The sequence below is a fragment of the Sander lucioperca genome, chromosome 15, assembly GCF_008315115.2.
Source record: "Sander lucioperca isolate FBNREF2018 chromosome 15, SLUC_FBN_1.2, whole genome shotgun sequence".
NCBI lineage: Eukaryota > Metazoa > Chordata > Actinopteri > Perciformes > Percidae > Sander > Sander lucioperca.
Window position 1 is genome coordinate 29,549,211 of NC_050187.1, and position 12,847 is coordinate 29,562,057.

Below are 12,847 nucleotides of genomic sequence, written 5' to 3' on the forward strand. Positions count from 1 at the left end.
TTAGTGTTGCACTTTCATACAGTTGGGGGACTTACAAGAGACAGATCTTAAGAGATGGAGGTGACCTGACTTTTAGTGCTTAGAATGGGTTAAGATTTCCCATAATAATGTATTATTAATAATGCAGCTCTATAGCATCTTTCATTTCCTGATGGCATCAGGGTTGTTTTCTCAGCTCCCACCAGAGCCACAGCAGACATTTTGCAACGGCTTCCAAAGGATGAGTGGTGCTCCTCATTACAAATAAACTGAACTTCATGTGTAAAATCAGCGGACTGCCCCTTTAGCTTTATATGCAAAGAATATGAGACTAAAAATTTAATTTTACCTCACATTCAGTTTGAACACAACTTAAGAGGATTTTGCAACGCTATAACGACATCATGCTAATTCTGTTGTTGCTAATTTTACAAGTCAGTAATTATTCGCGCAATCACAAGAGGCTGCATGTCTGGAAAACATTATAACAGGTTTTTGTGTTGGAACAAATGAATAATGCAGTAATTCTTCTAATGAAGACATTTAGTCTGCTATAACGATTGTGCTTGGCTTTAGATTCACAAAATTATAAATGTGTGTCATTTTTAAGATGCTTAATTTGCATTCATGTTCTTGCCTCATTGTCTTCGTCTAACTGAGTGAAGGGCATTTAGCAAGCATTCAAACCCCTTCAGTGAGACGACTCATTTGGCTTTTTTTACTGAAAGTTGCCTGCAAATAGTTTTTGTTTTCTTGCGTAGTGTGTAATGCGAGGTGGGGAAGGGCAGGGGTTTCCTGCAGCGCTGTCGCTGCGCCGAGCCTTGGCAGGGTGGCAGTAAATCACAGTGAATGTGGGGGATTGTGTCATGTCAGCCGCTCAACCTTGATGAAATACTTTTTTCTAGGTTAAAAAGCCTAAATCTTATGCAGGCCGTCAGCTCAGTCTCCGCCTGCCTGCGGCCTCCAAATCACTTAAACCGTCCCTGTGTTTCGACACCTGAGACACCATGCTGATCCTGTTTATGTGAACAAGATTAGAGATATACTGGGTCACAGCACCAGAGATGATATATTGAATTTCTAATATCAAATAAAAAAATATAGGCTACACTACAACGCGAACATAAATTATCTCAAAACACTTTCTCTCTCTCTCTCTCTCTCTCTCTCTCTCTCTGTCTCCCAGAAAGTCCAGATTATGTATCATGACTCACTTTGATAATCAAGCTGTGTAATTATCAACCTCCAGTCGTACTGTCTAATCTGACACTTCACATCACAGCATACGCATATGCACAATCACACTCATGAACACAGAAATTCTTTTTTTTTAATGCATTTTAGCACCCACCTCCCCCTCTTTCTCTCACACACAAACATCCTCTTACAAGGATTTTTCATCGACTACAAGCCTTCTCTGAACACGTACCTGAGAGGGATAATGAAACTAAAGTCTAAATCTCTGTCAGAATGTATAGCTGGAAATAGTATTAAGTATTATGTCTTTCTTATCACACATTGAATTTCCTTTTATTACAGAATTATTTCACTATATCTTGGGCTTTGTTCCAACACCACTTTTGATTATGATTTACAAATTTTAATTTAGCCTTTTCTCTATAATGAAAAAGGCTGAACTGTCAAATGGAAAGAAAGCACATCTGCACATTCCATTTGTTGTTACCTAACACTGACTAATGAGTAATTGAAATGTGAGTGCATTCAGGCTCTTCAGTTACAAACATTTGAACTAGTCAATGTTCTTTTTTGCAACCTGTGTTCCATACTGGTGCGTGGTGCAATGAAAATAGAGCAGAAGCCAATCTGCCCATTACATAGGCTGCTCCCATAAAATAAGCGACATTTAAAGCAAATAATGAAAGAAATTAAACCAACAACAGTTTAAATGTTTACTGTCGCAGCTTCTGTCACTGTGTACAAATGTTGTCAGGTGAGATTTTCCCAAAACTGCAACGCAATTTAAAAATAAATGAATGTTCTATAGCCTATGCATGTTGATTTGTTTAATTCTTTTTAGTTTTTCCTTGTGCAATTTTGCCTCAATCAGCAGGCCACTAAACTCTCTGCAGCAGCAGGTTCATTTTCTATCCCCATGCTGCCCCCTCCTGGAGAAGAGTCTGTCATTACAATCTGAGGCTGAGTCAATCTGTGCCCAGTACTTTGTTTCAAAAATAAATATAAGTTTCTCGTTACAATTTCTCTGCTTTTGTCTTAGTAATTACTTTTTGTAAACTGTATTAAGTACAAAGGTGTTTTTGTGAAATGCACCTTTTAAATACAATACATACTGTAATAATAAAGTCCTTTAAAGATTAGGTAATAATACTGTTTTAGCCACAAAATCTAATCATTTCAGTTTTTTATAATCTATAAGTCATGGATACAGTATTAAGAAGCAAATGCATTTAATAAAAATACCTCAAAGTAATCGCCACATGTTGAACCTAGAATCTTCAGTCCCCTGATGGCCTGAGGCCCCGGGACCGTTACCTGTAATCTAGCCTTGATAAAAGAAGGAGGTCTATCAAAACAAGAGTTTGGAGAGAACATGAAGGGCATTGCAGCTATCTCTCCTGAAAGAAGGGACATGTAGTAGCTGCATGACTAAGATAACAGAAAAGGTCAGAGGACCACCGGATGAGTTGTCATGGCTCTCTGTCTGCAGGCGTCCCTGCTTCCTGTGGTCTCTCCCTGCAGGAGAGCTGAGATGAGGGCAATCAGGGAAAGATCCTGCTCGAATGCTTTGACTGGCTGCTACATATGGCTGCTAAGCCAATGTCGCACTGCCAGTCTCTAGTTCTGCATCATACACATTTTTATTGTGAACCTATATTGAAATGCCGGCCGGACCAAAATCTGCAAAGGGCCGGATTTGGCCCTCGGGCCTTGAGTTTGAATGAAGATGATGCTGAATTCTGGAAGATGGATAAGAAGAGGGCTTGTGAGCATGTTTAAATATCGACAGCATGAATATGACTGGCTGAAAGAGACAGTAACTGAATCTGATTGGTTTAACAAAAAGTGTAAATGCCCCTACTTAGCTGGTGGGAACCAGGAGAGTTCCCACCAGCCACCTTAAGTACAGTAGTGAAGTATTTGTACTTCGTTACATTACAACACTGCATTAAATTGATGAACACATGAATGCATCACTATTTATTATCCAGTAATATAATACGTATGACTCTAAAATGAGCAAATCTGCATAATGAGTCCTTTTACTTTGGTATTTGAAGTATATTTTGATGCCAGTAATTATGTGATTTTGAATGTAGGACTTGTAACAGATCATTTTTACACTGTAGTATTGCTGCTTTTACTTAAGTAGAAGATCTGAATACTTCTTCCACTGACCAAAACACATTGTAGCTGCATTGACAATATCTCAGCATGACTCCACATCATCTATGTTTATCTTCCAGAATATGAAAAATATGATAAATCCTCAAGCATGTTTTTAAGAATACGTGTTTTTGAGAGTCAAAATTAAAAATGTATCTATAACTTAATATCCACAAATGGTTGTGGACTTAACTGAACTTCTTCAATAAGATGCACCTTTCCATCTCCGTTTATTTCTCTCCGTCTGTCCGCCAGCTGTCTGATGACCTCTAACTGTGCAGTGGTCAGCCACTGCAGGACATCACTCATGATGTCACAGCTCCCGGAAGTTCATAGGTCACACTCTGACCTCACAGGAAACCTGGAAGACAGACACTCGCTCCGTCTGTCACACCCACACACACACACACACACACACACACAAACTGCTCAACTAGAGGGCAATCAGAGGTGATCAGACATTACCATTGAGCTTGTCTGAGACCTGGAGGCAGAAACATGCAGTCGAGTGTGTGAACCTAGCCACATATTAGGACAAAAACTGGACTTTAAGAGATTTCCCTATAGACTGAAGCTGTGCTCTTTCCTTAATTAAAACTTATTTGGTATGTTTTCCGTGTCTTTCATTTTGCAGCCTTTTTTAACGAGTAAAATATTTTTTTAACGAGTAAAATATTTCAGATGGTGAGAAAGTTTCAGCAACGGTTCAATGATAAATGAAAAGAGCCGAGCGTGTGACTGCCTTTTAAGTAAGGATTATTTAATAACAGTATGCTTCTGGCATTTCTCTTTCAATAAAATCAATAAAAGATTATTACACATACAAATGTCAAACACAGGATAGAATGTGTCGCTTTTCAATTGGTGTAATTTTTTTTTTAACTTATAAACATTAAAACATGAAACAAAAATGAAACTCCATGCTCAAGTCAACGCTTTATATTGGGGAAATAAACAAGAAACTCAGTATGTTAAATGATTTTGAGATGACTTTTATTCTGTAGGCACTTTCAATTCACACAAAGAAAACAAATGGTGGAAAAACGAAGGATTAAGTCACATCTTCATCATTATGTTCATGTCTTTTTTGTACAGAAGAAAAACAAGTATGCCAACGCTGCCTCACATTTCTTACAAGCTTCTAAATTTCTTGGAAGGAAAAAAAAAAACAAGCCGTTTGATCTCAAACCCAGTTCAAGTCTCAGTCTGCCTTCTGAAAGGCAGCCATGTCACACAGCTGTGAAATCCAACCGCTCTGAGTCTGTTGGTATTTGTAAATGTACTATGATACATGTCATAGTAGACAGAGTTTCTGTGTAACAGAGAGCATCAACGACAACAATAAGAGCATATAAATTAGGCCCGTTTTGGGAAGCATCCTTACTACTCAGGTGTCCGTGAGTCTGACACTGAATCTCTGTCAGATCATCTGCAGCTAACCCTGACTTCTGACCTCCTGGGATCCGTGAAGAGCTGCATTACTGTCATAAGTATTCTTATTTAATTCCCATAATGCTGGAAATGTAAAGGCTCCATGGTCTGTTGAAAACTCATTTAGTGGCTTTCTGAAGCCCTTCAACTAAAAGAGTTGGGCAGATCAGACAGTGTTTTCTTGTGAACGTCATTATACTATATTCTGTGTTTAACTTGGAAACATCTTTTTAGATGGTATACCTGGGTTAGTAATACCCTTAAGAATGATCTTTACTGTGATTTTAGGGTACTTTCACGTATTCTTATCTATGTGCAGTGGACTAATCCTAATACTGGTTCCTCTTTACTCCTATCAGCAGCATGCAACTATGTACAGGTACCAAGCAAAAGGGAAAAGGAAAGCAAGAATCACAAAGGGAAGGGTATGTGAATATAAGCAGTTTTTAGCTTCTTGGTGCTACAGTGAGGGAATGAGAGAAGGATGGGCCGAATGTACAAGATGAGATAATACGGAGAGGTTTCATTCCTTCAAGAGCTCTTGTCTTCAAAGTAGGTCTGTTCGATGCGTCTGCAGAAGGACAACAGGTTGCTGTAGCTCTTGATCCGCTCTGCCAGCTCAGTGCTGGTCAGTCTGGTGGTCAGTATGGTGAAGAGGTGACCAAACACCAACGCATCCAGTTCCGTAGGCCTGCAACACAGACACGCACAGTTTGTTAGTTATTGCTGAAACAAAGCTTTTAATTCAACTTTGAGTTATGTGGTAAGCCAAGTCTGGTCATTATTTATATTTAAAATGTATACAGTTAAAACCTGTACCAGTGATGCACCATAGCATCTCTGCTTCTACTGTGACTTCCTTGCTTCTAACAATCAAGAAATGTGATGAGAATTCTGAATTGAAGGGTTAAAAGAAGCCATGATGTTGACATACTGTACATTACAAAAAGTGGCAGAATTTGTATCTGTTTTAAAGGCATTAATACATGGTTTAGAAAAAAGGAATTGGGAGGTCATTACAATATTACACCACAGGGTGGTGCTAACCAAAAAGCTGTAAGATGCTTCAAACTCTTTTCTTTTTGGCTTTGACCACTATAAAGTCAGCTAAAGAGCATTATCTGCATGGGCGTATGCCATGATCTGTTATCTAGCTGCTATGACTAACAGAGAAAAACAAGAGACATCCGACAGACAGACAGACAGACATACAGAGACAGAGAGATACATACTGTTTATTAAAAAAGTATGCTTGAGTTCCCAGCCTCTGGGAGAGAGCCTGGCAGCACTGACTCACGTCCTCATAAACCTTGAAACACAGGAGAAGACAAAAAGTGTTTTAATCATGTCAAGATACTATTTGTGTTTTTATATGTGACTACCAAAGCCTTAATTGAATTAAAACAATTGTGAAACATGTACAACATCAGACATTCATTGTTGTGTGGTTGCTAACCTGCTCCAGGGTTTTCCCTCCCCAGCCGATGGCGTTCATCTTCCTGCGAACCTCCCACTGCTTCTGATAGGCGAGGATGTTACTGAGAGGCCACGAGTAAGGACTGCTGTATCTGGGACGTGTGATCTACACAAAACACACACGTGGGATTATCAGGCAATGAATAATAACTGCCGCATCTGATTTTTTTTTTATCTAAAGACAATTATACACACCTCAGCAGCTGTAGGGTCATCACACCACTGGATGTACAACTGTAGGGAGGAGAGGAGACTTGAATGAGAAGATATTATCCAGTAATATTGATAAATACAACAAATAATATCAGCATATTATTTCGGCTGTGTATGTTTTGTTGCATGGCAGCGAGTGTACGCATGTGTGTACCTCAGCAGTAAGCAGCATGTTGTTGACCAGCTCCATGTACGCTTTCATTTCAGCTCTCTGAACATCGTCTAAGCCTTCGCTCAGAGAATTACCCTGGGAAGCCAAAAAAATTATGTTTCTTCTCATTTTACGAACACATAAAACAGTTTAGGAAACTACAAGTGATCTCCTGACATGAGTAATATTCCTAGAAGATTACTAGAGCCTGACCGATATATCGGCAGGCCGATATTAGGTATTTTCCAAACTATCGGTATCGGCATGTATAATATAAATGAATATTTAAAAAATAAAATAAAAACGGATGAAACAGCCTTCAACCATGTTCTGAGTGTTGGAGTTGCATAGTTTGTCCACCAGGGGGCGCTTTACAACGTCCCTGTTGGCAACACTCTTTGATTTTTTTGTTGTTATTGTGTTTTTGTTCAAAGGACTTTTATACATTTTATTTATCAGAACTTTTTGATGTTCCTCTGTTCTGTTGTGACAATAATATTTTTAAACTGCATTATCACATTATTTTAGTGAGGACTGGAGAATAACTACAAATAACTAATGTTAGGGAAATCTGTTTGTTTTGTTACGCGTTTCTGGATTTTAAAAAATCTATATATCTATATATCTATATATATATATATATATATATATTGGCCGATATATCGGAATATCAGATTTTTAAATCACCAAATATATGTATCGATATCGGCCTTAAAAATCCTTTATCGGTCGGGCTCTAAAAATGACATCAATGACAACTTCCGGTGATAAAATCTCTTAGCGTGTCTCTGTGAGTAAAACAAGCTGTGATAAAACTTCAGCATCTGTGTTACACACCTTAGCTTTGGTGAACTGCACTATCGGCCCCAGTTCTGACACCACCTGGTTCCCGACGTGGATAAAGGGAATCTTACCTACAGAGACACACATAGAAAACAGAGAGAGGGAGAGAAAGGCAGACCGTAAAAAAATCATTACAAGTCACTTTTAAAAAGGAGCAACCCCAACGCCTATAACCACAAAACCCAAAAGGCCAAGAGCTCGGCACCCACTCCCTCTGTGCGTCTGCCGCCTGAAGGTACCCCTCGGCACTGCTGCGATACTCTGCGTTGTGTTGTGTTAGATGTTAGGGGTGAAGTGCAGAGAGAAGGAGGCACAGGATGCTGGGTTGAAGATTGTGGCTGAGACCATCAGGATTTATTGTCGCAGAGAAGGCTGGTTTCGTCTCCCTTAACGTAGGACATACAATTTTCAACGAACATGGCGGCCTACACAGATCAAGTGTAAACTACGGCGTATCGTAAGGTACAAAAAAGTAAAAATTGCTGAACTGCATCTGTTATAGCAATGGCAACAGCGCCGCCTAGTGGCCTACCTAAGGCTACTACCTTACATCTGCATCTAGACACAACCTGGATACAAAGTAGCGGGACAAACCAGGCTACAAAGACATGAGAGGCATATAGAGGTTATATTACTGAACTTCCAAAAAAAAAAACAAGCTGAGTAGCCGACCATGTTTTAACCAGCTACAGTATAGAGATTTTGACATATTAGCCTATGTGATATCACAGCTAATAAGTACCAAATAAAACCAAAACAAGGATAAGATCTGTTTCAACTTCTGGTTATATGTGGATACATGATACTGGATTTGAAAATGTCCTGATTGCTCTGAACTGGAAGATACAAAGTTAATATTGTCAACTTTTCAGTAAGATAGATTATACCACAAAGATTGCATGCTGACAATCACAGCATGGCAAGAGTAAATTCACCTCTGCAGCAGCATGTGTACTAACCAGAGGGTGACATGTATTCAGCATTTGCTCTGCAAACCACCTGCACTGGTAGACCGCACATCCTGAGGTAGGTCTGTACAGAAGAAAAACACGAAAGGGTCAATTAATGTGTCAATCCTAGTATCCTGGTGTGCGCTGGAACTTAGATTTTTTTTTCCATGCAGAAACAAAAATCCCTGCAAAATATGATACACATATGTTCTGATATATTTGTTGAGAACACACAAACGGAACAGAACGTCACCTGAACTGCAAGAGATGAGGCGCAGTCTGACAGCAAAATCTGATCCTCTGGAAAAAACGACACCAAAGTAATGTAAACAACTAGACTAATAGCCTCTATAGCAACAGTTGTTGTTAAAATAATAAAACTGTTGTTTCTTCATTTCAGACAAACTCTGACTCACCCTTCAGCGGTTGGTACAAGGTGGCAGATTCAGGCCAAGGCTCAGCAGCTGTCAATGTCAATGCACACACACACACACACACACACACACACACACACACACACACACACACACACAAAGAGAGAAAGACATACACACAATTATAAGGTGCTAAGTTGGTTTAACTGTTTTGCGGATGAGTTTAACAGTTAGCATTTGTATATTTAATTTTGTAATGCATTCTAAGTTAAAGCTATGTCACGTTGATTAAAATCTAGCCCTACGATAACAGACACGCCCCCATAGACACACAGACAATAGTGCATATCCCCATGTTTAGCTCTGCTTAGATGCCGGTGCATTTCAGTCTTTCAACGTTAATAAACATGCTCATCGGACGAATGTTGATGATGCAAATCCTTCCGACAGCAGGTTGTCTTCTCAGCAACAGTTCAGGAGGGGCCGGGCGTGTATATAGTTACAAAAACACGATTTACACCAATGGAGTGCAGGCAAATTTCATTTAACTCTATACAACCAATGTAAAAATCCAAGACAGCACATTATTTCTTTTCACCCCAAATGGATTGCACTGCAATGCAGCACTGCGCTCACTGCTGCAGCTGACAGCTGGGAAATAACATTAAAACAGCCTATTGTTTTGTGATTCTAAATCATTGTTGTTGCAGTGTAGCTTCCAGCCACCAGTGGCAGCACTGAGCACACCAGTGCCGAGCACCGCTCCAGGTAGAGCGAGGAAGAAGTTATTGCCATCTTGGATCTCACGTTAGTGGTTGAAATTAATAATTTAGCCGCACTCAAGGGGGTAAGCGAGCATCTGCAAAGCGTACCTCCTATTGGGAGATTGTAGGCTAACAAGCCATCACCTCCCGTTAGAATCCCATTGACTGCCATTCATTTTGGCGTCACTTTGACAGCGAAAAACTTTACATCTGAAGCGTTAAAGACTATTTGTCCATTGTTTATTTCTAAAGAAAGACAACAATGTATAAAAGGCTCCATTACCTTGTACCTCATGTTATGCCCCCATAGCCGACGTCCTTGTAAAAATAAGCTAACGATTGTGTCATAACCACGCGACTTTCTGACTTTCTGTCGCACAGTAGATAAATTACCGTATAGTACATGAGAAGCTCGCAGGCAGTTTCGACTTACATTAGCGGTTTAAGTTTAATTACTAATGTTAACTAGCATTAGTTAGCAGTAATTAGCCTGTGTCCATGTTATCTCCTTACATATACCTACGCTCTCTGTCTCTGCAAGATTGGGAATGATTTAGATTTCTCTTGGCACAACTACCAGAAGACTTACAGCTTTCAGACAGGTTGCTCACGTCACATCTATGTCGTCAAGCTCAGTTTGAGGTTGCGCAGTACGCTCAGCCATCACCAGAAAAGGGACTTCACTGGTCTACGTCGAAATATATGGCGTCGCTAGGCTCGTTCGAGATGAGCCAGGTCTGCGCAGAATCGATCACCGGCGATCGCCGCCCAATGCATGGCGGTTAGATTTGTGTCCGACTTGATCCCATAGACAGTATATAAACTGGACCAACAGATCCCGTTGCTCTGGACGGAGACCAGTGAAGGATATTAGAAGCACTTTTCCGGTGATGGCTGAGCGTTACTGCGCAGCCTCCAACTGAGCGTGACGTGAGCAACCTGTCTGAAAGTTGGAAGTCTTCTGGTAGCTGTGCCAAGAGAAATCTCAATCATTCCCAATCTTGCAGAGACGGAGAGCGTAGGTATATGTAAGGAGATAACATGGGCACAGGCTAATTATTGCTAACTAAAATGCTAGTTAACATTAGTAATTAAACTTAAACAGCTAATGTAAGTCGAAACTGCTTGTGAGCTTCTCCTGTACTATACGGTAATTCCTCTACTATGCGACAGTAAGTCCCGTGGTTATGACACAATCGTTAGCCTATTTTTACAAAAACGTCTGCTACGGAGCCATAACGTGAGGTACAAGGTAATGGAGCCTTTTATACATTGTCGTGTTTCTTTAGAAATAAACAATGGACAAATAGAGTTTTTAAACGCTTCAGATGTAAAGTTATTCGCTGTCAAAGTGACGTCAAAATGAATGGCAGTCACTGGAATGCTAACGGGGGGGTATGATTGAGATTTCTCTTGGCACAGCTACCAGAAGACTAATGGCACGTTCATGCCACCTCGGAATAACAGGGACCGCCCCTGTGATTACGTTGTTTTTCCGACTACCAGCGTTCACATGGTTAGGATGGTCAGGATGCGTGTTCTTCTTCTTCTATTATATTGCCGTTTGGCATAACAACTTGTTGCATGACTGCCACCAACTGTTGGCCGTAGCCTAGAGCATCAGGTGTGTGAAAACCTGGTGAAAACATGGAGGCCACAATAATTTGCTGCTGTTTTCTTATGCGAGCATACAAACAGCACATCGTCAGGTGTTTGTGTTATCTGCAGGACAACGAACGGGAAAGGACACGGATAAGGTGTTGGGGGTTTTTTTTATATATAGGCCTATTTATGAATAATTTGAAACATGTTATGTCTGTGTATGTTTCTCAGCAGAGGCGTTTGTCCACACTAAATAAGTTTATTGTCATTGAAATATGTTCAGTGAACCAAATTCGCCTACATCAAACGTCAGTTGTCAACAACGCATCACCAACAGGGAAACTCGGTTAGCAAAATCTGGCCCGAGTTTCCCACCTCTGATTCCCACAGGAAGGGACGTGAATGATGACGTTTTCACTCGGAAAAACGCTTTTCACCGACTGCAAGACCCAGGGAGACACAGGGCATGTTGGGAAACGCCGGCCTCTCAGCTAATCTAACAGCTGATTGGTTCAAAATCGACTCAACATGATGACGTTTTATATAAACTTTTTATTGATTTTGAATTGGAGGGATTTTAACTTCTATTTGTCTGATTTAAAAGTTTATTCTGTACAAACCACATGTTGTGTGGCTGATAGTGACGTTTAGAAGTCAGAGAGACTAAATCTGTTCAGATTACAGATCATCTACAGTCTGTTGTTTATTAACATCGGCAACAGATCACATGTAGAGCATTTTGAGAGCTACTCTGTCATAATTAAAACAACTGGAGACTGTGTAAAAGCTGATATATGGGTCTGATAACATTTTAATAAATCGGAATTGGACCACAGTGTTTCTGTCACTTCCTGTTCAGCCTTGACAGCGGATTTTTGTCACCGCCCCCGGCTGCTGACGCCTGCTCTCGTCCACTTTACAGGCGAGGCGCAGCTCATCTCGAACTAGCCAATTGTGTCCATTCTTTTACGGTCTATGGTCGCACTTCATTGGAGTGGGTCGTGTTTTTGTAACTCGACACAAGGCTGTCAATGACGTGAACCCCCCCTGAATTGTTCGTGCCTAAATTCTCAGTCCTCCATTGGGTTTGTATTTTTCACATTAATCCAATAAACGACTTTATTCGCATTATATTCCTAAAGTGCTACACTCGGTTAGCCATACAGGACGCGTAACGTTAGTTAATGTATCGTTAACGTTACAGTCCTGTATGGGAGCAAGGCTAACCGAGCTAACGTTAGTCTTTGCTTCATAAACAGATAACGGTGGACAAGAGAAGACATTTGCAGTAATGGTTGAACAGTCCTGCTATGTTAAACGACAACGGTCACTTAAATGTAATTAACTAATGCAAGTAAACTGCTAACTTAGCTAGCTAGAAGCTGTAAACGTTAGCTGATGTTAGCTGGCTAAAGCTAGCTTAACAGTCAATAACAGAAGCACTGTGTAAAGTCAACACATTACCTGCCATCTGCGACACGAAAGCCTCTGCCGCAAGAGACATTGTGATGTTGATATATCCGTATCGCTAAATAATAATTAATTATAATGACAGATGAGGTCAATTCCACTACATGGAAGTTTAAGGGCAAGTGCTTGTTCTGCAGCAGTCAACGACTAGTCCGCCCGCGATTAATGTCCCGAGAAGTAAATGTAACAACGATTTAGTTCCGCTTTACGCCTGAGCTGGAGACAACAGTT

At 40.3% G+C, this 12,847-nt stretch overlaps 1 protein-coding gene across 1 annotated transcript; it reads right to left on the bottom strand.

The window, feature by feature from the left end:
- Positions 1-4,309: 4,309 nt before the first annotated feature.
- On the bottom strand, positions 4,310-12,847 carry mtx2 (metaxin 2). The gene is made up of 10 exons (XM_031316074.2): positions 12,611-12,847; positions 8,823-8,870; positions 8,660-8,706; positions 8,416-8,488; positions 7,451-7,527; positions 6,617-6,709; positions 6,445-6,483; positions 6,230-6,355; positions 6,006-6,082; positions 4,310-5,464 (listed from the first exon to the last, which is right to left on the bottom strand). Exons 1-10 carry the CDS (start codon positions 12,648-12,650, stop codon positions 5,305-5,307), a joined length of 780 nt encoding a protein of 259 aa, XP_031171934.2. The 5' UTR covers positions 12,651-12,847; the 3' UTR covers positions 4,310-5,304.